Raw genomic sequence first — 27,045 nt, 5'->3', positions numbered from 1 at the left:
AATAACGATTGCCCATATCATGGCCGGGGGCTGGTGCATAGATGGGGATGCCCTCGAGAGCATGCCACACTATTAGGTGAAATCGATGAATAGCCAACCGACAAACAGGCAGACAGACAGACAGACAGACAGACAGACAGACAGTCACTCAGACAGACATTATTATATTCCCATTCATGCGGTTCATATCTCATTCAATGCAACGGGCAAATGGAGTACTGATTGTTATTAAATCTATTGTTTGTACAGCCATCAAGCCGCTTAAAAGGTTTAATTAATATTTCAATTAGATTTTCAACACTATGGAAGGGACATTGAGATTGATAAATTACGAGGAAAGCTCATTTCCGATTGCAATCGATAGGTGCACTCGTAGTGCTCCATAGAATCCAATCAATCATTCAAACTCCTTTTTCCCTGGCATACAATAAATCATTCAAAGTATGCATCGGGTCTCCATTCAACATTCATTTCATTCAATTTCGAATACCGCTGAGATTTGCATTAATTAAGTAATTTTTTATTGCCAGGCTTAAAGATTTCGTCTTTAAAATCCGATGGAAAAGCGCACCCAAAAAAACTGTGGCCCCAAAAAAATGCAATGGAAAAGTTTTGGCCTGCAAAAAATGGCGCATAAATTTCTCTGGTGAAACTGTCGAAAAAAAGGAAACGCACACACACACACACAGAGTGGAAATTCCGCAACAGACGTCATAAGCAGAGAAATAAAAGAAATGAAAAGAAAGGAACAAATGGAAAGGGGATTTATAGCCCCTATAAGAAAAAAGTCAAGAAAACCCGAAAGAAATCGTCGGAAAAAAACCCACAAGAAAATCAATTGAAAATCGAAAAAGAAAAAGCTTTTCGTTTGCTGGTTGCTGGGTGAAAAGGCGTCATTAGTCGAGAGATAAAATGCGTAATATTTGTCAATTGCAGTCCACGGAACCATAAGCCTCAAAGGGCAGCCAAGGCAGGCAGCTTTGAGCAAGAGGTTCTTGAGCTTAAGGAAGATCTCCGAGGAAAAAGGAGGAAAGCTCATCTCGAGGGCAATTGAGAATCGAGAGTGGCCCACTAAACTCATCTAATGTTGGGGAAGCTACTTATTTTATTGAAGGAAAAGCATAGGAAATGCGTTTCTTAAAGGAGTCTTCGAAATTTGTTGGGGGTTCATGTTTGATGTGTGTTGAAAATCCATTAAATAGCCTTAAATTCTAAACATTTCCGTCATATTTCCATATCGATGTTAAGCTGTTTTCCCCGAAGCGTTGGTGTCATTTTAATTGGTATTCCCGCCATCTGCCAGGAGCCCCCACATATTGCTCTTTGCTGCCATTTAAGCTCCTAATGTCCAACCGTATAGTATATAGTATGTGCCATCGTTCATGTCCTTGTTCCTCCCCCTCGCCACTCCATTTTCGGTGTTGTTTCCCCGCTCAGTATCGATGTCAGTGCAGTGGCGGCAGCGTGCCCCCAAGCGTATGCTTTAGTTTTTGGAGCCACCCCGCGCCCCTTCCTCACAAAAACATGGAAAACAGGGAATATATTTGCAAAAATATATATTTAGTGCCCGGCCATCTGCCGCACCGCCAGCCCCTGCCCTGCCCCATGCAGTGCTCTTTGAGTCCTCGGAGTGCAAAAACGAAATTCCATGCATGTCTGCACAAAACTCGTTTCATGGCTTTTACCATTTTTCGGCCATTTTATTTCGTTGCGAGAGCAGAGCAGAGCAGAGCTGCCTTTTGGTAACTAATTTCGTGCATAAAATGTAATTTGCATGGGGAAGGAATGCAAAAGGATAGGAAAAGAGAGCAAAAGGGGACTGAAAATAGGGGAAAAAACAAAGTGGAAAAACCTGCCCTTAGGGCCTGAATGAGTTAATACCCTGGGAAATCTATGAGTATTGTTTGTGTGGTAGATAGACGATTATTGGCATTCGATTTTCGTTTGAATTTGCTAAAGTTAATAGCCATAAATATATAAATCTACATCTTGTAGAGGCTTAATTGGACTATCTTTAGGAACTTAAGCCTCTTTCGCACTCATGCGGCATGCGGCAGTGCCCCTCGGTTGGTTGGGCGGGAGGAGGGCTGCGTTTTGCCTGGAATCCCCGCGTAACAGCCTTCTGTTGGTGTCACATGGGCCACTTGATGATGCAGTAATTGCACAACCACTTGAAAGATGCAGTCATTTCATATCAACGTCCGGATATACATACAAATATGGAAAAAGTCATCCAAACTTGAAGCTGATTTAGCCATAAAATCATTTAGTAATATGATCTTCGGCCTTTCATTCATTCATATCTTAACAAACTGCATAGTTTCTCCTATAAAGAGTTCCTGTTTTAATGATTTATTCTATGGTAAAGATTCTACTTAGATCCTTTATGGTACCCTTTGGTAATAGAACGTAAAAGCAAGACAACATTTATTTAAAATTTACTTAAAAACTTCAAAATTATTTCAAAAATGCCTTGATGTTCGATCAAACTTTTCTAAAGCAGTTCTAGATCATTTATCATATCCCATTCGATTAATTTTTTTCGTATGCCTTCATGAAAATAAAGCCTCGAATCAAGGTTTCACACACTTAAGGGAGTTCCTACTTTTTCCCCCTGCATTCAAACTCTTGTCCAAAAGCATCATACCCTCTCGTTTTTCCGGGGTAACTATTCACTAAACACAAAAGCGAAAAGCCATAAACAAGCGGTTAGGCCGGCTCTGCGCTTTAGTGTTGAAGCCATTTAATATTTTTATTTTTATTTCTGGTATATATTCTCTCTCCCAACTCCCCTACTGCTCCCGTTATGTTCGTGTTTTACTTTTAATTTAGTCGCGCTATTTTATGCCGTGGCCGAAAAGCACGTGTTCGTTCAATTTAAATGAAAAGTGTACTCCTCGTAAATAGGGAGAAGAGGAGGGCCAGGGAGAGCCCAGGGAGGAGTGAGGAGTACGGAATGCGGCGCAGCAGGACAGAGTGTGGTCTGGCCTTAGAGGGTGGAGAGCCGTGCCACAGTGCTTCAGAGGTGGCAACATATTCGCGTAATTGCCGACGCTTCTAATTGACAGTTTTTTGCCTCCCCCTCTCGCTCCCTCTCTCTTGTGAAATTTTTTTGTGGGCTGATGGCTGTTTGGTGTCCTTTCGGGCCTGGCTTTTTATGTACGATAATTAGGCGTGGAATTTCGAGGTCCTTGGCTAAAATTCTAACCTGACCCTAATTCAAAAACAAGGCATTACAGCCATTACACCCCAGCCTTAGTGGATGGAGCGCTGTGTGTGACTAATGATGATGGGCGGAAAGGTAAGGAAATAAAAGAAAGTACTTGCCAAAAAGGAAATGGAAAACTTCTCTCTGTGAGAAATTACCAAAAGGAAAAGTATTTTCTCTGTGGATATGCAATGACTGCAATGCAACACCAAGCGGAAGCCTGTCAGGCGGTCGAATGCCGGCAGGAACCCAGCCCAACCGACCGAGGGGCAATGCCGCATGACGCGCGACGTGCAGAAAAGATAGGTATTAGCCTAATATTAGAGGAAAATGATAGCTAACCTGACTAAAAGACAATGGGATGGGAACTAGTAGTAGATATAATATGGTAGAGGGTATTATAATCCAATCTACAAAGCGAAAAACACAACGATATATAGTTCCTAGTGGATCTGAAGCTTAAGCGGCTCAACAACTCAACAAGGACAAATAAACGACTCTTTTCAGGTAAATTTCTCAGTGCTCTTATGGATAAAGTGGAGTCTGAAGGCGTTTTCGTGTAGAAAATCGAGTCGAAAACCAGCCCTCTGTCTCTCTCTTGTCTTGCACTCTTGTTTCTCCATCTCTTTGGCTACATTATCTCCGTAACTACTCCCGTTGACCCCCCGCTTGGTCCGTGTCGCCTCTGGTTTGTTGTCCTGTAATTTGTAGCTTCTTTAATTAAAAATCTGTAACTAGAGGCACCTCTCCCTCTCCCAGCCCCCACTGCCACTGGCAATGCTGCCGATGTGGCATAAACTTTTGTTTAGCATATTAACAAAGTTTTGTGCTTAATTTAATTTGCATTCGTTTGTCGTTTCTTGCGTTTCCTTTAGCCACTCACTCGCTCGTTTTCTCCGCTCAAACTGTGGAAAGTTTTGCTGTGCGGGAATTTTCATTTGCTGGAAAAGTGGCCCCCTTCGTCCCGACTAAAGTGTCCGACGTTCGGGCTAGTTAAGGCTTTAACTTCTTAGGTTTTATTTTTCGCAAAAAGGACTCACTTTCATGGTGGCCATAATTCATGAACGACAGGCTCTGTTCTGACTCGTAAAAAAGGCAGAATAAATGGAACGAATTTCCTTGGGGGGACGTACTGTCGGTTGCATAATTGATGTGTGTGTGTTGGTGTGTGTGTGTAATACTTTCTCTCTTTTTGCTTTTCTCTGCTTTGTTTCTTGTAATTACGAGGGAGGGGAGAAGAGCAAGTCCTGCCTCTCTATGGATGGGTCTATCCCTTGTAATCCTTGACACAGTCCGAAGAAGCAGAGAGGCCTCCTTTTGCCACTCGAGAGTGTCGAATGCCATTCACAAGGCCAAAAGCGTAACAGCAGAAACAGCGAAAAACTCGGCGAAAACACACACACAGTTGAAGGTTGCGTGCCAACTCATCTCTCGAGGCTTTGGGGCATGCCTTTGCCTCCGCCTCCGTCTCCTCCTCCACGTTCGACACTTTTATTAATGCGCTTGTAACGCCCATAAAGCTGTCAGAATTCCATTCATAGAATGTTATCGTGTGCGACTCTGGGCCGAATGGGAGCGTGGGAGGGGGCTGCTCCTTCCGGTCCTTCTTGTGCGCCGATAAGTCAGTCGTCGTTCCGTCCTCTTCTTTTTTTTCTGTCGCCTTTTCTGCCTCCTGCCTGCTTGTTGCTTCTGCCGCTCGCTCGCTGACAGTTTTAATAAATGAAAAGGCCCGTAACCGGTCCCGTCCCGGCTACCGACTGCCGGCTCTTGGGGCACACAAAAGGATTGTAGATTTTCCGGCTGTTTGCTGGAGGCATGCAAACCATTTAATTGGGCGAAAATTGGCGAAAAATATCAAACATGCAGCAGCAAAGGGAATGTTGAAAACGAAAATGAATGAGGAAATTGTTTAAATATGTAAACAGATTGGAACCAAGAGGATATATCACTGGTAATGGCTGATTTTTGGGGAACTAAACTTGAACTAAGGAAAAATCGACTAAGAAATATCTTCATATCTTATCCTCCAAAACAGAGCTACGAACAGGTCTCTAAGGGTAGACCTTAATTTATTAAGTGCTTGGAACTTAGAACTTATAGTTTCACCAAAATAGAGCCACGCTGAGAGAAACACAATAAACAATATTTACATAAAATATTCGGTTTTTAAAATATGAAAATAGTGAAATTAGCTAGAACTAACTTTGATTTTAGAATAATGTATTACAACTTTTATTTTATAACAGCACATACTCAACCGAAATATACAAAAATAAATATGAAATATATTTAATTTACATGTATATACATATAAATATTTAATTTAAATTTGAAATATATTTGTTTTGAATATTAAAATATTTAATTAAAAATTTGAATTTCCTTTTTTTAATATTAATAGTTTTAATGTAAATTTGAAATATATTTCTTTTACATATTAAAATATTTAATTTCGGTTTAAAATATATTTAATTTAAATATGAAATTCATTCAGATAAATAATTTCCCTCTTAATTAACTTTCAAAGGTTAAGGGGAGAAACTTCCATTTTAATATTTTCACTCTCTCGGGGCAAATAAAATGGTATACATTTTTGAATCCAAGTAAAAGTATTCGTTGCGCAGGGCTTTTTACGCTTGGTGTATCTTCCCACAAAATATCCAATAAAGGAGCTACGTAAACCTACCTAGAACTAACATTTTCCCGAGTACAATGCGTGACCTCTAAAGAAGTCTCTTTTCCAAAGTTTTCCCTGAGATGAAAGATGAATAGATGACCTTTAACCGATACTGCTTTGTATAGAAAGTTATTATATTACAAATACATCAAAAACAAAGTGCTTCGGCCACGAGTAGTGCTCTTTTTAATTCCCCTTCAGTTTTAACCTTTGAACTTAAAGTAAAAGTAAACTTTCCCGAACACCACCACCCACTGATGTCAGGTATGTCGGGGATCTGTCCGTTTTCTCGGAACCGGTTTAGTTTGCTCATTAATAAACTCATTTGTTAAGCTACTCTGTAGTTTTCCACTCGCCTGTCCGCCTGCTCTTCCGCCTGTCATTGGTTCTACTCCTCCGCCTGTCCTTCGCCTGGCATTGGGGGGGTGCCACTTCATTGAAGATGGAAGACACGCAAATGGATGGAACCGCCTACTGGTGCTGCCTTCCCGGAGCTGCTTCTCGTTGCTGCGCTAATCACATTTTCCTCATCGATTTTCCAGATGAGAGACACACCTCCATACTCCATAATGGAGGGGCTAAATATGTGGAGTATCCTGAAGGAACTCCCGTGAGCTCACTCTCTTTCCTCTCTAAATATATTGCCATTTTCCGTATGGCCCTAAATCATGCAAAAGAGTGTGTGTTTACGTTTACGTTGCGGCATTTGTGTGGCCGTTGCTTCGGCTTCTTCTGTGGTCTTCTGCTGGTCGCCACTTGACAGTTGCCACTGCGGCAACTCGTTTTCCAACTGCGTTTTTAGGCCAACTCGTTTAACCCATTTTATGCGACGGCCGTTTCCATACCACACTATCCCATGGCCTCCCCGTATCCTGGCCATGTCCTGCATTCCTGTAGCCCGTAGCCCGTTGCTAGTGTTTTCTTCCTGTTCTTTCCCCCGAAACAATAGTGTGAATCTCTTTCTCTTTCGCTCTATAAAACTTGTATATATGCCAGAGCCAGAGCTAGAACCAGCGACCCGGCGTTTGAGGCGTTTTTATTAGCCTCCGACTGTCTTACATAAATTTAACATTAAATTAAGTGCCATTTTGGCCAAGGCGGAAGGCACGAGGCACGAGGGTTGCACAAGGCCCAAACCCGAAACCAAATTAAAGGAGGGCAAAACACACACAGAGAGAGAAGGGGCACGTAACCCCCAAGTTCATTGCACTTTAATGAAGCTCCAAGGCGAAGTCGAGGGATAAGGTGTGGCAGTGATTGTTGTAGTTCTTCTAGAGATTAGGGGAAAGGCATTGCTTGATTTATCTAGAAGGGGAGTATTCTATCGGCAGATAGTGGGTTTTGGGCAGGAAAAGAGGGCCTTTAAGTGATACTATGGATCGCTGAAACAACAAAGGCTTTCATTTAATTTGAAGTCTAAAAAAAATACTTCTTAGCAAGTGAAAATATTTTGTATCGAGGCACAAGTGGAACGATATTAAGACACTCATATGCAACCCATAAAATATTCTTAAATCGCTGGCAAATAGTTTCAAAGGAGCTTTAATATTACACCTTAAATATATCTACGTTTGCAGAAGTTTTCATTAAGAACTTAAGCACTCTCTAAAGGAAATACTCCAATTTTTTCCAGGTGCAAGGAAGTTTCCTGTTAAAAAAGAGCGTGAGATGTCTGTTGATCAGAAACGACAGATAAATCGCCAATGAAACTGTGTTCCACGATTATTTCGCTGAATTTTCATACACCAAAGGAATTTCCAAGGCAATTCCGCCAAAAGCTTAGTGTTTTCCTTTCAAATTCCTTAATTAAAACATATTTTAAGTGCGAAATCTCTTGGGATTACATCAAAATCCATTCCAATAACTGCTTCCCATTGCAATCCTCACCCTCTGTAAAGTTTATTTGTCTCCCATAATCCCACATCCTTAATTTCCCAGGCCAAATATTCATTACATTTTCTGCTTAGATACTTTTGTATCTTCAGACGAATCCACTACTAAATTACCAAGGACTCACATTTACTTTATTCACTCTGGCTGTGACTCCGACTCTGGTTCGGTTGGTTTATCTGTGCATCTGCTCTCGGATGAAGCCTCAGACCCCCATGTGGCGCCGCCTGACACGAGGCTTAGCCGCGCTTAACCCCCTCTGCGGTGGTTACTCCTACTCCTACTCCTACTCCTACTCCTACTCCTACTCCTACTCGTACTCGTACTCGTACTCGGAGTCGATGGCGCGTGCCCAAAGCCGCTTAGCTCATTGTAAATTCTATCCCAAAAGCTGGAGAGAGCATAGAAACAGCAATCCAGGCGGAAGGTCCTGCCTGTTGCTGTTTTATGTCCCCTTTTTGAGGTTGGGATATTCCTAGCCGCAAAGATTTATGGCCATTGGCCGGAGATGCTGAATGAAATGTCCGTCTGACATTTAAAGTAATTGCTGAAATTGATAGACAGGTGATGGACAGAGGCTGAGTGGAGTTCTTTCGATTCGAAGGATCAGCAGACTGAAACGAAGCGCTGACGGGGTGGAACCCTTCCTCGAATGTGTGTTTGTTTGTTTGTTTTACCTTTTACCTTCAAAACACAACTTCCACACAAACAGAAGGACAAATAAAACACAAACACATCCAAGGGAGCCATGGAGTTGCAGGACATCCACAAACAGCAGGATGGAGATCGAGTTCCACACTACACAGTAAACAAAAGCCTAGAGTTGAATGCCCCCTCGGGGACGAAGGGACATCACACAGTCATTGACATCTTCACATCACTTCACAGCCGTTGGTGCTCCTCGATTTGCCTGCCATTTCCCTGCCCCAGAAATCAAAGCTCGTATTAATTAAACAACATTTACCTTTACCGTATGCTACTGCACAAATATTGAACAAGTTTCAGGCACTCATATATCCGTACAAAACAAACACGCCGCAAAGTAGGCAGCAGAAATATTGCCAGAATTTTGTGGCACACTCGAAACTTTGCACTTTGATTGCACTTTTCCACAAACAACACACAGATTTAATCCATATTATATTTCTTGTATATTTATTTCTCTTCAAGTTAAACTTTTATTCAAACACTGTCTGATATTTTAAACATTTTTTAAAAATACTTAAAATATTCTTTGAAATATTCTTGGAATATTTTCAAGACGAAACTTTTCTCGTTCTGCCGTCAGCATTTTCTTGTGGCAACCGCAATGCCCGAGTGCCCAAATACGTTTACGTTTCTTGGGGTTGCGCCACTGCCGCACGGCCACTGGCGTGCTGTGTCTGTGGAAAATCCACGAGAGTTCGAAAGAAGAGAACCGTTTCGAACAGCAGGCAAAAGAGCGGCGTGAAAAGAGAGGAAAACTCGGGCCAAGAGAGAGTCGGACTGTCGGCGTTTTTGTCTGTTGAAAGTAAAAGGTGTGTTGCTGCTGCCACATGCAGCATGAGGCAAAGGCAGAGGTGGCAGAGTCCGGAGACACCTGCCCGCCCACCTGTGTGTTGTGTCTCTCTGTTGACTGAAGCGAGCTGTTTCGCATTTTCCGCCTTTGGGCCTCTTGTTTTCAGCCTTCCTTTCGGGCCAGGCCAGGCCAGGCCAGGCCACGCACTTGTTTAATAGTTAAGCAGCCCCCGGGCCTTCTTATTTATGAAGGTTGGAAGACAAACGTTGGGTGGGGCAGGCCCTAAGGCAGGGAGATGTGTGTGCAAAGGTTTTGGGCCAAGGAAATGCATGAATGAATTTCAGATCAACTTTTCGTTTTAAATGTTGATAAAGCGCTTCTTGCGGGAAGTAAATTTACTTAAGAATTAAAAGTGAAATAAAAAGAAGAGGAAATTTATTTAAAATTTTAAAGTAATTAAACTAAAATTGGAGGTAATATTTAAAAATCTTAAATGTTGCCCTTCCGCATTCAAGAAGAAAAACGTTCTTTTATTCGTATAAAAAGTCATTGAAAATCATTGGAATAAATTAATTTATACGAGCCGATAGCCCTGGCAGCCAGTGCTCTACCACTATTCGTAACTTAAGAATTGTTTAGTAAAAAACGAATTAATATATATCTACATATGTATTAATAAAAACTATCAAATAATCGGTCTCATGTACGATTTTCGGCACTGACTCGAAGATTCGAATGTTTAAACCTTCTTTTGTAGTGAAACGAATCTCTGATTCCCTTATAGGTTGTTAAACACTGTATTTCATAGCTACATTATTCCAAAATTGAGTAGATAACATACAGATTTATATCATTGAAACATGGTAAGGGCTCTACACATCAAGTTATTAAATAAACGATTATGTAAAAACTTGAAACTCATTAGCGATGATTAAATTTTACCAAATTTCTAAGGAGAACCAAGCAGAATACTTTATACTTTGAATCTTTTAGTATTCATACCCATAAAAAACTGTTCATTTTGTGATTTAAAATTCCTATTTCCATAGGAAGTTAATGACATAAAAGATAATATGTATATGCTGGATTTTTGTTATTTTTGAAATCCATTTCAACAAGAAATATTTTTTCATTTCCTTCTTCAACATTTCTTTTCAACATAATACTAGACATAAACCAGGAACTAAACCAAACTCCATAGAAATCCTCTACCATAAATCCCTCATCTGTTTCTGGGGATCTTTTTATAAGCAAAAGCTCTGTCAACTCCTTAATTACTGCTAATTAAAGTTCCCAGTTTTGCAAAACTACGGAATGCAGAATTCTTTGGTGAACTTTTGCACTCCCTAGCCACAGAAGGAAACTTTTCTTGTCACAAAAGAACCGAAAAGAGTCCCATAAATATTTCATTAATTTATTCCATTCCCCTCTTCCGCTTAGTTCCTGTTTTGAGGCTTTTCCTTCCTCTCTCCCTCCTCTCTCCCTCGCACACATTTTTGGTGCACTTTTTTCTTCCATATGATATGTGAATCATGCTACTGGGCGGCGCGGCTCAGAGGCAGGGGAATTTCATTGCTCAATATGTCAAAAGTCCACACGCCCCCGCACACCCCTTCGCAGGAAGGGTGTTCCATCCCTCTCTTTCTCACTCTCTCTGTGAATGCCAGACTGTCTGCTAAAAGCAACAAATGTCTTCAACCGAAAGAGAGAGCTCGAAAGCAACTTAAGAGAGAATTGCAGTTCGAAAAACGCGAGACGAGACTCTTTTTTGTGCCTCAGTGTTGGCCGTCATTCAAAAAACTGAAACTTGTTTCACATTTCGCATTTCGCATTGTTTGGGCGTTCGATAGACCAGGTTTTTGGGTACAACGCCATCAAAAATAATTGAGCCAAGGGCGGGCTGGTTCTTGTCCAAGCCAATTTTCCAAAAAGAAAAACCAACAGAGTCAAAATTGTTGGGCAGGTGTGTGTTGGGGTGTTTGTGTGTTTGGGTGCTTGGTGAATGAAAAGCGAAAACTTGATTTGTTGTTGATTGGCTGCTGGTGGAAAAACTTGTTGAGGAAATATCGAACTAATTGGCAGGCACAGGGCTCTCCAAGCACCAAAGAACTTTATTTCTCCCACTTTTTCCACAATAAATGTGTTCCATAATCATTAATCTTCGAGTGAGGGAGAAGCCTCCCCGCAATCAATCATTAAATCATCGTATGGCACTTGCTAAAATCATAATTATTGAATGTGGAGGGGGAGATAGCACAGAAATATATCAAAAAGATATATGGGCAAATGGGATAAATTACAAACAGTTTTTCTCAAGGCAAAACTTAAATGAACTTTTTGTAGAGAATTTGCTCAGCAAAGAATAAGGAAATACTTGGGGAAAGGCGAGGTTTAAAGGGTTAATAAAATGCCTATCCTGGGATTCCTGGATTCCCTTAATGATACAAATACACCACTAATACAGAGGGGAAAACTTAGAGTAGAGAGGCGGAACTATTTTAAATGGATTGACATTCAAAAGAGTAGATCTTTGGTAGCGCTTTATATCAGTTATAAAGAGACAAGATCTCTCGTCAGTGTTTTGATCCTCTAAGGTTTTCCCAACAAAAAGGATGTGTTTATGACATATTTTATTTGTTTTTCCGACTGAATGATTCATAAAAGCACAGCCTAAGCGGAGATCTTCAAAACGAGACAGGTTTCTGATTGAATTGATGACCACATTACCTTTTTCTTTACCTTTTCTCTCAGTGTAGTCTAAGAAAATCCCCCAAAATATACTTAACGCCTCAGACGTTAGTAATTATTGCGAAAAGCACAAGAATGTGGCAGCACAGCAGCTATTGGCCAAAGTTATTGGAAAACGATTAAGCCAACGAATCCAACACACATCGCAGCCAAGCCACAGAGACACAGAAGCACAGACGCTTTCGGGCATATTCGATCCCCATATAAATATATGTATGGACGAATGTATCTCTATCTGTTCGGCTGCAGCTGTATGCGTGTATCTGTGTGTGATTGCTGTGTTGTCGTGGCATGTGGAAAGGTCAGTTATGGCTTAAAGGCTTACGAATGCTTTGCCACACGCTTTGTTTTGCTTTGAGTTGCTTTTAATTGTTTAGCTCGGTCCAATGCAATGCCGGGTATTCGATTGGAAAAAATAGATGGAAAAAAGTGTCTGACAGACAGTACGGGGGAAAATTGCAGTATAATCTGTTTGATGGTTTTATCCATATGATATGGAAAACTGCAACGTGGCTGTGATGATGTGTTAATCCCAGAGGCAGCAGCAGATGTAGTTCATTTATGGACTATTATAAATTATGACTTTATGAATTTTCTATTTATGAATATTTATTTGCTAACAATATTATTGATATTCTTGTTTCATGAATTAGTAGAATAATCGAAAATAACTTATAGCTGCATGGGAATATATTTTATTCATATTCATATTATTCATTATTATTCATTCCTTTTTATTATTATTTATATTTTGCACTGAATTGAAATTTGGCAACAAATGTCGCTGGCAGTAAGAAATGTTGATAAGCAAGTGTTGCGAGCTCAACAGCGCCATCTACAGTTCATGCAGCTCTTCCTTTCTATGCTACTAGTTCCATCAACGACCGCTATATGACATAGTGTCGCTACTGTGCTAACATGACAAAACCTGGCTGCAATGAAACTGAAAAGTTGGCGCAAAATTCAAATGTATAACTAATTTCTCTGAAAACTTCTCTAGCCAGCTGTACAATATGTTTTTGGCCCAATCTAGGCGTGCGATAAACCATAAAAATATGGTATATTGGAAAAAGCCAATATGAGTTTTGGAAGTATCCCTCGTTTAAAAGGCTTCAAAGGGGCTCGAAAGCTATGAAAACTAAAAGGAAATCCCCATTATCTCTAACCAAAATGATGTATACTTAATAAAAAAACACTACCTAATCGAAACCCAACTGCCCCCTGCCTCATTCAATAAAAAATAAATATGTTTCTTCATATTCCGAAAAAGAGAGCCCGGAGTCCGGGAGACACCCAAATTGAATAAGCCCCGAAATTTCCAGTTCATTTAACGAACGGCGGAAAGGCACTCCACTAGCGGCCTGAAAAAATTATGAGTATGAGTATGAAAAAAATTAGGGCCAGGAGCGGCATATCGAAATGAAGCAGGCGACAAGGTCCATTCCGGTTGCCATTGAACACTCGAACGGACAACAGGCCAGGGTCAGAGGGTCATCGGGGAGTGGGGGGAAAACAGGTGGAAAGGATGGACACTTTTAGCCCTCGCTCCAGGCCTTTGGTTCACTGAATTTCGGATTGAATTAATAAAAACAATTTGTATTCGCACGAGAGCGTGAGAGAGAGAGAGAGAGAGAGAGAGAGTGGAGTGGCGAAATGTATTTTCAATTTGTGGAAAATGTGGCGGCACCTTTAAGCGGTCTACGGACTTTAAGTACGGGGGAAAACTGTGTGTGAAAATGGCTGCAACACACGCCTCGGCCATAAATCAAATGAATTGAAAAATGCGTTATTAAATAAAAGAACTAGAGAGAGAGAGGAGCAAAGAGCAAAGGAAGAAAGCCAGTCAGTCGTGCAACCAGCCGCCATATGTGTACGGCGACCAGTCGGCAGTCCCCGTGTTGCCGGTTCCCCGTCTCGATATTCTGTCTGTGCGGCATGCACCTCCCAACTGTCTGCTTCCTTGGGGTGTACTTTCCTCTGCTCGTTGTTGCATTTTGATTTACTTTCATGGCCAGACAACTGCAAACTGGAGACTGCCTTCGGCGGGGCAGTCATGTCGAGGCGTCATAAGCCCGCTTCTGGGATTCCTGGATCGGCCGGGGTTCCCCTTTTTGCACTTGTTGGGCTTCACAAATTATGTCCTGCAGGTGTCTGCACCGCAACTGATTAGCTCCCTCTGCCCCTGCCCCTGCCCCAGCCCCTGCCCCTGAAACGACCCTCCTTTGGGCGTGACACTAATGCGACAGGTTGCGGCGTGCATTAAAATTCAATTACAAAACATTTTTTCCACCAACTGCAGTACGTGACCAAGGGCTCAGAAGGCATCACAGGGTCAGATCTTTCTCTGTGAGGGGGAGGAGGAGAAGGTTCCCGCTAGAGTGGGTGTCCACTCTCTCACTCTCCGTCTCGAGCAGGGCTTCGATGACAGCCTCGAGACAGCTGTTCCTATTTATAGAGGGATCATCATCAGCGAGCGGTCTGCGTTCTGTGGCCCATGGCTCATGGCCCATGGCCCATGGCATTGCATTAATTTCACAGATCAAACGGGGCCCGGCGCGCTGATGGAAGAACCGCAACCTAATGAAAATGTAAAAACTCCCACACTCCCACTCCCTTTTCCAGTCCATAAGCGCTTTTTAATGAAATGCGTTGAGATGTGGCCGGAGGAGGAGGCTATGGGCTGTGGACAAAGCTCCATTTCTGACAAGTGCCCTATGAAATGGAAAGAAATGGCATGGAATGCTGTTTTTTATGCAGCTACAGCTGTATTTGAATGCTGCAAAAAAGGGGCTGAGGCAGATGCAGATATTTTGTGGACATTTGGTTATGTTTAATCACTAAATAGATGAATAAATGAGTGACTGAATGAATATTAAATAAGCAGAGCATTTATTTAAGGAATGTGAATAGTCAGTAATAATACAAATAATAAGATATAAAGAGGCTCAGGGCTATAATTGTTAAAGGGTTCCCCAACCTCAAGGACGATTATTTTTCTATATTTTTGAAAATCTTTCCAGACAAAATATTTATTAAATTTAAATCTTTCTAGACCAAATATATATTTTAAGACAGTATATATTTGCTCTACAGATGGAATACACTAAAAATTAATTTTAAAATGCCTTTTGAGATCTAAAACATGTAAAACAGTTGGAGTTAAAAAAAAAACACTGTTTTGTAATGAAAACTAAGAAAATCCAATAAATAAGAGCTCCCGTTTTTTAAATGATATTCATATTATATTCCAATATGATAGTTTCTGTTTTTATGGTTTAAAACTTAAACAAATATCACCACAAAAAAAACTCGACTTGCAGCCACTTTGGGCCATAATTTCCTTCCTCAATCTCCTCTCGCACTTGGTCACCTTCAATGGCTTGTTCCTTCGTATCAGAAACCTATAAACCTCTCTTGTCAATGAAGGAAATTCCAACCTTTTGTGATGGGTCTCAAGTGCCAGCTTCGCACTCGTATCCATGGGATATCCACGGGGCACTCATACGTCTCTGGTGGCTGAATATGTGAATCAATGGTCCGCGTTCGACAGGTGATGAGACGGGGAGAGGGGAGCGAAGAGCATTGTCAATTGTCGAGAGTCGAGAGTCAAGAGTCGTCTGCTGTTGACAAAATTGTAAATGACATTTGACATGCCACAAACACAGACAGTGGAATGGGACAGCAGGAGGCAGGAGGCAGGAGGGAACACGGGACACCGCGACACTAGGAGGTCCCAGAACCAGGAAACATGGCAGTCAACAATCGAGTGGACTTTATGCAAATTGGCAATTTGATCTCTGGATTTGAGTTTCGTTACCCGCATCCCTGAAGTGGAGATACTAGAAGATACTTCCACTCGTCACACCGCAGGCGATGGAGAGTCCTGCATCCGGCAGGAAGTTGTTAAGGTGCCACAAGAGCCGGGCCTCGCAATTAACTGCTTCACAATCACAATCGCATGATGACAGGAGCCCAGGAGGCCAGGCCGACTGACAGACAGTTAAGTGTACAGATGTGCCCCTGACACCGAAAGTGTGCCCAAATGGTGCGTGCCGCACTCAACACTCGACCGCAAAAGAAAGCAGCAACAAAATGTTTAAACAAGTGACACAAAAAACCATTCAAAATGCACTGAGGCCTGAAGGCAAAGCCAAAAGCCGGCAAAGGCCCCTCCAATTCGGTTTTTATGGCCGCCAGAGTATGCGCCACATGGAGGCGCTGCTGCTGCGCTGCCGCCACTTCTTGGAAGCAATCCGAAGCGATACAACGGCAATTACTGGTTGGATTACTCATTGGTGTCGACTCTACAGCTCTCCACTTTCCAGCAGAAGCGACGGCTGTCACATGACTCATGGAAGCGACTTGGATGGTAGGAACATGGTCTTACCTTCGAAAACACACACCACTCATTGAAAAGAAATATATTCCATAGATTAGAGAGACTCTCTTAGAGTACTCTCTGGGTAAACCTTTTCGGAATATACCTTAAAAACAATCAAAAAGTAACACTCACCTCTCTTCAATGGTTGTTGGCAGCGGTGTTCTGGCCCTCATCATCCTGAGAAAGTGTTTTCCGTGGGACACCGCACCACCAGTGGATCCGCCGATCGATCCATTCAGGCCGCTGCTCCCCTCCGACAGATAGCCATTGTCGATGTCTTGATAGCGACTGGTGGCCGGAGAGCTGCCAATCCTCAGGGCGTCGCCATCGCTGCAGTAGCCCTGCCCTAGATCCGACTCGCAGAAATCCAGATACGACTGAGGCGGATGCGGATGGTGGTGGCCACCGCGTGCTCCACGTGTCGGCAGCGTCACATGGGAGTTGTAGCCCCGCAGGAGGGGTCTCATGGGCAGCACTGAGGCTCCTGCGGAGCATCCGCCTGTCTGCTGGGGCTGCTGCTGCTGCTGCTCCTCCTTCGACTCGTAAATGGTGCCCACAATCTTCGAGGGTACCGTGTGGAACTTGCTCGGCGATGCAGTGGGTGTATTCGGGGCAGAGTTGGGCATCGGACGCTGCAGACCTGCCCCTCGATGGGGAGGCGATGACAGGATATGGGGTCCTGCATTGTACTCCAGTTTCCGGGGGGCACTCAGCGCCGTCTTGGGCGGTGGCAGACGACTGCCGCTGCTGCTCGCGTAGATCCCCTGCTGGTGCTGGGGAGTGCTGGGCTCACTGAGGTATCCTCCCATGCCGGGATGTCCTTGTGATATGTGTGAGGGTGGACTGCTATTCGCGTAGTACGGCGGTGGCGCTGGACCCTTAAGGATATGTGGTGTAGTGGTGCTCAGAGGCAGTGGCTGCTGCTGTGATTCCTGCACGGATATGGTGGATATGTTCTGGGTGGTCTGCGTTGCCTGATTGGCCGCTGATATGTCGCTGGTTTCCCGCTTCAGGAGCTCTCCTCCCGCTAGGGCCGGCAGCTTGCTGGTGCCCTTGATCGCCGCAATGGGTTTGGGCAGACTCGTGCCACTCGGACTGTGCAACATCTGCTGCTGCTGCTGCTGGGCTCCGACACCCTTCAGAGAGCTCTTCGACTCTGACTTGGAGTGCAGCGAGGACTTGGACGATGTCTTCAGTGTATTCTTCTCCACCGTGAGGCCAAGACCGAGGCCTCCTCTGGCCAGGGAGCTCTTGCCCGCTCTGCCCATCGTGGAGCTGCGCGACTCATTCCCGGACTCTTCCTTGTGCAGCGAGCGGGCCGGACTCTTCTCCTTTTTGTCCAGCTTCGACTTAGTCTGCTCCTTCTTCTGTTGTGCCGCCAGCAGCTTCGACTGCTTCGTGTTGTGCTTCTGTTGGGGCTTCTGCGAGGACACACTGATGCTGGGGGGCTTCAGCTGCGACGAGTTGTGGCCATCGTTGAGGCTCAGACTGGAGTCGGAGCGCTCGGAACGCGCCGAGCTAAACCCCGACGAGGAGGAGGTGCGCTTCGACTGTTGCTGCTGGATCTGCGATTTGTTGGCCGCCGCCGCAGCCGCCGCATTCACTGCATTCTGCTGCTTCTCCTTGTTGAAGAGCTTCAGCTTGTCTAGCATCGAGTGCTTCTGGGGAGCTGCCGCAGCCGCCGTGGTCTGGGGGCTGCTGGGGGAGGGTATTCCGCTTTGGTGGTTGCTCTTGATACTCGGTGGACGTAGGCTGGGGAAAAAGAGAAGAATTACGATTAATTAGAGGAAATCTGGAGCTACTAATCGATTGGCATATATCGATTTTGTATCGAGACAGAACGATTAGTTTCTATAATTCTCGACAGAGATGGTAAATATGTATTTATAGCAAAATACTGCTTTTGTCTTAAATAAAATCGATTTTAGATCGAACAAATATCGAAAAATCGATAAATATTATAAATATAAATAAAAATAGGCAACCTTTCGATATCGTGAACATCGATTTCCTGATGAAATTCGCATAATTTATACATTTTGTATCGATATTATTGATAAATTAACGACGACAAAGGAATAAATCCGATAACAATTTAATTTGATTCCCAAATATATCGGTTTTATAATCGATAGCTCGTAAAATCAATTTTATTGGGCAAAGCAACCAAATGATAGACTTCTAAAAGTGAAATGACAAATTTCTATTCATCTACACATTTTAGATATCATTTCATGATAAATATCGATAATTTATTCACCGACTGTTCAAATTTCCAAGGATATATAGTCCCAGATAGAACTCCTGTTCCTACCCGTGAGTCCTTACCTATTGTTATTGCCACTCTTGAGGCTTTGGATTGTATGATTGCTGGTGGGCGGACTGTTTGGACGGCTCGTATTGAAATCACTTCCGCTCTTGCCCAGTCCCGGTATGGCTGAAAAGAACAACAAATGAAGGATAAAGAAACGTGTTTTAAAGAACTGTTAACCCACACACCAGACCACACCACGCCACACCATAGCCCGCACGATGGATGGCGCCCACTTATAGTAAATGTCAGGGGAAGGCAGAGAGTGGAGATGGCGGAGACTCCTCTTGGAGTCAACCAAATAAATCAATGCTAAAGGCCAATGCGGACATTAAACTTAATTAATTGCCGTGCGTGAGGCTGATAACAGATTGGGAGGACGGAGGACGGAGACTCGCTCTCTCTCTGTGCGCCCCCGAGATTTATATCTGCGCCAAGAACCAGCCAAATATCGGTCTATAAATCATTCGAAATGCTCTAAAAATATGACTAACAAAGAAAGGAGAAACCCCTTTTGAGAAATGGGTCAGAAAAGGTAAGTATTTTAAGCTGGAAACTGGTTTTCAGTTCGGGCTTGAACTTCCTCGAAAAAAAACGGTTTTCACTAGGAATTTAATGAATAATTAGGAAAATACAAATTTGAAATCAATTTGGATTGAAATTTGGTTCAATTCTAGAAATTAAGAAGTGGATTTGGCAACAATTGTCATAATGTTGAATAACTTTTACAGCCTCTCTCTCAATCTACATAATTAATTGAAAAATGCAGTTACCTTAACCACAAATCGCAAGAGATTTCCATACAGAATTCTAAACCCAAAAGTATCCCCCAGAGAGGTTTGATTGCGGGGAGAATGGAGAAAAACGCCCTCCAAATGACACAAAATCTCGGTCAGAACTCCACATGGAAAGGGCTAAGCTTCGTGGAGAGTTGGAGGACAGAGAGAGAGAGAGCTAAGTGCAATCCCTGGCGTCCTGGCGTCCTGGGGTCCAGGGGTCCTGGGGGTTGTTTGCTCTGACTCTGCGGACCTGAAATTTGTTTATTCCCAGCAAACAACAGGAGACTCCCCTGCAGGACTCACGCTTTGAAGGGTGGTTAAGGGCTTAAAGGATTTTTTAATAAATTTCCCATACTCCCATAAAGCCATGAACCCCCTGAGGAGGGGGGATGGATGATACTTACATGGCGTATGATTTGGTGTCGGGGGCAGTGGACGCACTTTATCCGGTGGACAGCGACGCTGCACCATAACGGTGGCCGGCAGTGGTATGGCAGTGCCGCCATTGACCTTATAGGCGGGGGCTATTTGTCTGCAAAAAACAGAGATACAATATCTTATTAGCAAAACTGCATAAAGAACTCCAACCACAACAACAACAACAACAATGTAGCATTTAATTTTTTACAGATTTTATAAATATATTTCTTTATGAGGTTTTATGACAGAGCTTGTGGGCGTCCTGTCAACATTAACAGCTTGTCTGAGGGCCTCATTTGCATGGCTCTTGGCCGTAGCCGTGCAAGTATCTGCCAGATACTTTTTTTAAAAATAATTTTACGCTTACTTATAAATTAATGAACTCCGCGCTGGAGCAAGCGGCAAGCCGTAAGCGGCATGCGGCAAGCCCCTTTGTGAGCCGTAAAAACTTTGCGGCAATAAATATTTTTATGATGCGAAAGCTGAAGTGTGTGCCCATAAATTTGCATATCATTGCGATACAAGATAAAGATACTTGTGTCCGTCTGTCTGTCTGTCGAGCCATAAGCCGAGCCGCGTAGTGGCGGAAGTAGTTCCGTGGGACAATTGTTGATTCGCTGATTGGCGCGTAATTGTCATACAATCAAATGGTAATTCCATCTTTATGTTGGGGACAAAAACTTGACTTTGGATTGGACTTTAAATGCAAATTATACAAGTATTTTCATTTACATTTTAAATTCGATTTCAGTTGACAAAGAAAAGCAACAATCCCTCGAATATCCCGCGGGAAAATACTCATTAAACAATTACCAAATTGGAAAACGGGAAAACTGGCAAAACTTTCTGCAACTAATTTCCTTTTAGATTACTAAATCTCACTAGCAGCACAGATAATTATCTCAACGACTGGCTACTTCGTCCTTTTTCTTCCACTAAGTCTTTGCCATAGCTTTTCTTTTCAGTTTTCCGCGCAATTAGTCATAAGGCTGATTAAAAAGGCAAATTAAGAGCGAAATAAAAAAGAGAAATAACTTTTAATAAGTCGCGCCCGAACATAAACTTCCAGACGGCGGGGGGGCCAAGTGGCCAGACAAAGCCCTGAGATACAAATGTATCTTATGGTTGCCGCTGCCACAGCCACTGCCACTGCTGTTGGCCATTAATAAGTCCGTCAAGAGCAGTCGAGGCTGTAGAACGGGTAACAATTGCATTAAATTAATAAAAAACAGAGACATGAAAAAATGAAGAACAAAACTGACAGACAAAATGAAGTTGGAAAGACGCGTCCTGTACTCCTTTGCTCTTTTCTGGAGGAAATTAAATACGCATGTCAGACTCCTCCTGGAGCAGGGCCCATCCTTTACCTTTCCTTAGGGCTTCCTTCAAGAGACATTTGCCCCTCCCGCCATTGCACAGACAAACAACATCACGAAACTTGGTAAAAATTTCAAAATTACTTTCATATTATTTTATTTGCATTTTATTGTTCGCCCAAGACGTCTGCCGGGTTTATTTCGTTCCTGAAAGGATGGATGTCTGTCTGTCTGCGAGAGTCAAAAGATACACAGATATTGAGAGGTAGCTCAGACGAATATGTGATTTGAAGAGGTGGCACATGTCAGCGAGGTTCGAGTGAAGAGTTTAGGGGTAAGATAGGAGATACATTTGTATCTTAAAATCAATCAATCAAAAGCGTCTTTTTTTAAGCCATTTCTGAGGGATTTCAGAGATTCTTAGGAATTATTAAAACTAAATACAAATTAGCAAAATACTAAAAACATTCAAAAATACCAAAAATTATAAAATAGACACTTTCTAAAAAGTAAAAACAAATTAATAGAAAAATAGCAGAGAAAATACTTTAAAAAGATTTGAAATAATACCAGACAAAACTTTAACGTACTAGAAATCACACACAAGAAGATGAAAAATACCATGAAAATACTAAACATAATACCAGAACATAGTAGAAAAATATACTAAACAGATACCATTGGGATAAAATTAGCTAATCATTCACCAGACTCATTTTTATCTTTGCCACAAACTTCATGAGCAATTCGTTTGTATCTTGTACTTCATGAACGACCTAAAGTCATTTGTTGGCGACAGAGCATCATCTTCGGAGCATTTATATCTTTTCTTAGCATTTCCTTTCTTCATTCCGTACTTCTCTGGCAACCCACGGTGTTTGCTATAGCATCCTCTGTGTAACTACTGTTCACAAATGCATTTGGTATCATTATATTGTATCTTTCCGCTTGCACCTCCCCTCCCATCTCCTGTTGTGTCTACATACTCGTATCTTCCTTTTTGCATCTTTCAGGTGTCACATGTCAAAAGAGATGTGCGCTGGGGCGCCTCCACAATCTCTTTATTTAGTTTCCACGCAAATTGAATTTACGTCTTTAGTACGCATTTTTGATTTGTGTTGCTCTGGAGGAGAGGAGCTCCACAGCACCGCACAGATTCACAGAATCAGATGTTGCACACAAAACCAGAAGCAGAGGCAGCATCAGCATCCGTATCAGCCGCAACAGCTGCCAAATGTCTTTGACCTTTTTGCTGGCTGCAGACGACTCCTCATTCAGAGAGGACGTCTGTTTGGGGCTCATAATACTCGTACTGGCACTGGTACCGGTGCTCGCACTCGCACTCGTACTCGTGTAGCTGCATTTGTGGATTCTGGCATTGCCTCTTGGTGGCATTCACCTGTGTGTTGGGGTCTGGGTCTGGTCCCTGCCTTGCCCCACGGCCCACGCAGTTTTGTCGCTAAACATTTCCGTGTGACGTTTGAGGGTCGGGGGGAGACTTTGTGGCAATGCCTTTTGTATAAATATATGAAAAACAGTGGGCAAAAAAAGGTACTACCTTCCTTCTCCTCTTGGGAAGGGGACTGTCCATTAGTTTTGCCCTACACTGAGGGAAAATAAGCCATTTCAGATTCCTTTTCCCTCAGTGCTTTTACGAGGCATACAATGTGTCACTTGAGTTGCATTTGTCATGGCAACAGCTTCTAAAAGCCCTGCGAGACTCTCTTCTCCTCCTCGAAGCTCCCCGAAGCCGTTCGTTGCATTCCAAGGGGGCCATGGAGAAGCGTCCACTCACTCCACGGCGGCTATCTGACCATTTTTGGTCATTTGCCAGAGGTTGCCAGGTTGCCTTTTATGCAGCGGCTTCTTTCGCTTTTATTACAACGTCTGCCTGCCCCTTTTATGGTTAGAAGCTTGCAATCTTCCGAAGGGGCCCTTTGGTCGCAGAGATGCTGTCTGAGGGAGAGAGAAACTTTCCCTCAGTTATCTACAGATATATTTTTGCCTTCAATCCATAGATATATGCACTTTGAATACCCATTAAACAATCATTTTCACTTGTATCTTAACCCAGAAAAACGTTTTGGGGAAAACCGCTTTTGGCAGTCAAATTTTCATAAATTTGCCACAGCAATTTGGCTGGCTACCGAAGCACCGCTATCCCGAAAACCGCAACCAGCCTTCAGATTCATGCAGTGGAAAAAGCAGCTTTTGCCCCGCTGGCCGCAGCAGAGAAGCCTACAAAAACAATCCACTGTCTTGGGGTCTGCCCAGAATTTATGGGAGTTTTGTGTCCAAGACACAACTTGAGGCACCACTCGACAGACGACGAGTGTCAGGCACCGCGTCTTATAGGAGTGTTTTGTGCAGTTTCCGTTGAGAGGTTTTGTTGTGGGTAGGTGTTGAATGGCTGGTAATAAGCATAATTATATGCCATTGATATGCTGGCCAAAAGGAGTGGAGTGGAGAATCGAATTAAAGAGCTATTCAGAGACCGCCGAACCAAAGAAGAGAACTCTTTGGGATGAGGTAGAGTCCATGTCGTGTTTTGTATGTCCATGACTAAATGGCAAATCCATTAGATATAAGTGACCAGACGAACCGAGGGGCTCTGCTGCATGACACGCAACATATGTAACCTAATGTTTATGTTTCTAATTAAATGAACAACAAAATGGTTAGATTTCTTACAGAGAGTATATCTTTAGATGGAAGACGGAAAAACGTGAGACTTCAGGAAGTTTCCTTTCCAACTCTTTTGCTTTTCTCTTAAAAGCCTTTCCATGTTGAACTTTAAAATCAAATTAAGAATAAGCCTGCACTCTGCTCTCCGATTAGTTTACCCGCTTCAAGAAATATCTAGAGCTGTGGGGAAAGTATCTCTGGGGAGGTGGAAAGCGCCTGTGCCTTAGACACATCATCATCGTAAATACTAGAGCTTTGTTCATTACTAAAAGCCATGTCACAATGTCTTTTGACACTAGAAATGTGTGTGTGAAATGCGATATGCAACGTGAGGAACGTGAACGTGTTCATTCTCAAGAGAGTCGTGTAACCCCTCCCATTCTCCAGAGAGAGAGAGAGAGAGTGGGGAGTGATGCACTATGGATAGCCATATCCATGGCATAAGCCACGACGGGTATTGTGTGTTTTTCTTGTCTTCATTTTCAAGTGCAGACATAAAGTCACGATTTTCAGTTATTAGACGAAGCGAAAAGTTCTTCGAAGAGACAGACGCATTTTCTCAGCTTTCAGTTGCAGCTGCAGCTGTGCAGCATCTGCTCTGCTGCTGTGTTTCTGCCACAAGAAACAATTAATAGCGTCTGCTAGAGCCCTTCAACCTTCCTCTCTATCGCTCTCTCTCTCTCTATCTATCTGGGGGGAAAAAGGAAACCCGCTCCAACCTCTAGAGGGAGGGAGTGAATCGCCCCATTCCACCTGGTAATAAACACACGTGCGTCGGAGGGGACTGGACTCAAAGATGTTGTTGCTTGCTAATGGCTGCTGCCTGCCACCTTTTGTTGACTGGTGCGGCGGGACGATGCGGTTGACATCTTTAAATATGCAGCAGCAGGTTGTGCCACAGTCCATGTTGCAAACAAGCCGCAAACAGCAGTAGCAGTAGCAGTAGCAGCCGCAAATGGAGAGTGGCCCCAAACAAACAAACAAGAAGCTACATCATCAAGTGGTGGCAAAAGCTAAAGGGACTCTGAAGGCCCAGCAGAGAAGGCTCGGCTCTCCTCCAACACTTGCCACAAAACTCAAGTAGCAGCTTCCACTTCCACTCTTTCTGTGTGTGTTTCGCACATAGCCTCCATATAAGTACAAGGAGTAGAGTATCATTAGGGGATGGGCTAGAAATTACACCTTTTTTAAGGGGCGGTTTGTGACACACTCGCTTTATGAGAGTAGACGACTTCTTTCAAAACCCAGAATCAATGGAATACCGCATGAAATGTACTCGTTTGTTGGTTTATCTTTAAAAATTAAATAACTTCTAGAAAACGGCAGCGAATTTCTAGAGCGGAAGATAGTTTTGGAAGAGTAGAAGCCACTTTTAGAGGTAGAATTAATGAAGAACATCTCATAGAGGATTATTCCTAGTAGAATATTAATACGGCTTATAAGTATTTTTTTGTATATAAAAAAAATGAATCTTCAGAATACAGTCACTAAAAACCATTAAAAATATTATTTGTCTGAATAAATATATTAAGACTAAATATATGTTGAGAAACCTTTTAGAAATATATTTTAAATTATATTTTACGTAAGCAATAAGAACCTATCACTAAAATATACTAATAAATGATTTATCCCATTTAAAAAAAAAAAAACAAATTATGTTTTTATTTAATTTCTTTGTTTTATATTTAGTCAAAGCCCATAAATTACTACAGACATTTAAAATAGGGGATAAGTCTTCAAGTTCTTTATAGAGTCATTAAATATTAAACATAATTTGCAGTTTCTTCTGTCGTTTACGATTTCATCTCTTCTGGGTTATTTTTAGAAAATTCTGCCACATAAATGGAAGTACAATTTACGATTACAGTTCTAGTCAAAGATCATTCGCAGTTCTGTTGGCAGTAAATCTTTTGTATTTGGAAGCGATTTAAGTTCTGTTTTTCGTTAGTTAATCTCCTCTTTCAATGAAGATCTCCATTCAGTCTCTAAGTTCACTTCCTAGTCATCTAGAGTTAGTTTCCAAATTGTTTCCTTGCATCCCAGATATAGTATCTGCCTCTGTAATCATTTTTCTCACCCAAAAACCAAATTCCAAATGCAGCTGACAACATTCTGCGTTGTTTATTTGGGGTTTTCCATGCGTGTGTGTTTCCAGGGGGTTGTTCCTAGGGAGTTTTCGAAGGGTGGTCCTGTGCCCTGTGCCTTCCGATAAGTAGCACCAGACGGGATGCCCAAACATTTGGTTTTGGATTCCGCTCCTTTTCAATTATGCAACTTTTCGGCAAATGTTTTATTTATTGACTCTGGACGAAGGGAGAACCAGAAAGGGAGAGAGAGTGAGAGAGAGCGAGTAAGTGTCACACCATTTCAATCCTAAATGAAAGGTTTTTCGATATGGTGGTTGGTTTTTGGGAGTCATTTTCCAGGGGGTGTTGCTATCAAAAATGCACTTTGATATATTTCTGAATAATATTTCCAACGATCGCTGATGATTATGTAATGTGAGGCAAAAGATAGGGCAACAAACTCGAGGGCTCCAGGAATATTTATATATGTAGAAGCCATTTCGTCTGGCTGGCAGCCAAGATTTTCATTGAAGTTCTGGTTCCGCGAGAGACAATTCAGTTGCGTGTTGCATCGTATTCTGGTGTTTCTTTCGGCACCTCCAGACATGGAATAACATTAAACCACACAAGAAATATTTAGAGACAAACCACAAACAAAGATATAGAGCAAACATTAATTATGAATCGTTCCTTCACTCTGAGAAGTAGAAGAAAAGCTGGGAAAATTTGCACTTGCCGGCATACATCTTTGAGAAGAAACCACAAAATGTCATTTCCATTAGCCTCACAGACGCCCCGGAAAAAGGAAAAACACTACATTTATGGAGTGGGAAAGCTCTGAATCCATTCTATAAATATCTGGGAAATTATCGTAAATTTTGTGGAAGTTTGTTTTCTGTTTTTTTTTTTTCTGATTCATGGTAGGAGTGCTCTCCTGATTTATTGTGCTGACATTCGGCTTAATTCAAATGCTTTTCGTACGCATAATGATACTCATTAGTGCGGCCCCAAAGCAAATGACATTTCTTTGGAAAATCTATGGTATGATTTAAAAATACCGAAA

General features: G+C 42.5%; 1 protein-coding gene across 10 annotated transcripts in view; it reads right to left on the bottom strand.

The window, feature by feature from the left end:
- Nucleotides 1-27,045, bottom strand: part of sick (sickie) — a 207,843-nt gene that overhangs the window by 46,451 nt on the left and 134,347 nt on the right. For 9 of the 10 annotated variants that reach the window (XM_033380907.1, XM_033380909.1, XM_033380904.1 and 6 more), the window contains 3 exons: nt 19,897-20,024; nt 18,731-18,839; nt 16,535-18,154 (listed from right to left, as the gene is read on the bottom strand). In XM_033380907.1, coding sequence (XP_033236798.1) covers nt 16,535-18,154; nt 18,731-18,839; nt 19,897-20,024 — 1,857 coding nt within the window. Of the gene's footprint in view, nt 1-8,739; nt 8,894-16,534; nt 18,155-18,730; nt 18,840-19,896; nt 20,025-27,045 lie in introns of those variants that run through there. The other variant, XM_033380911.1, reaches the window with a different exon arrangement.

The sequence above is a fragment of the Drosophila pseudoobscura genome, chromosome 4, assembly GCF_009870125.1.
Source record: "Drosophila pseudoobscura strain MV-25-SWS-2005 chromosome 4, UCI_Dpse_MV25, whole genome shotgun sequence".
Taxonomy (NCBI): domain Eukaryota; kingdom Metazoa; phylum Arthropoda; class Insecta; order Diptera; family Drosophilidae; genus Drosophila; species Drosophila pseudoobscura.
Note: the sequence above shows the minus strand (reverse complement) of the source record. Positions and strands in the feature narration are given on the sequence as shown.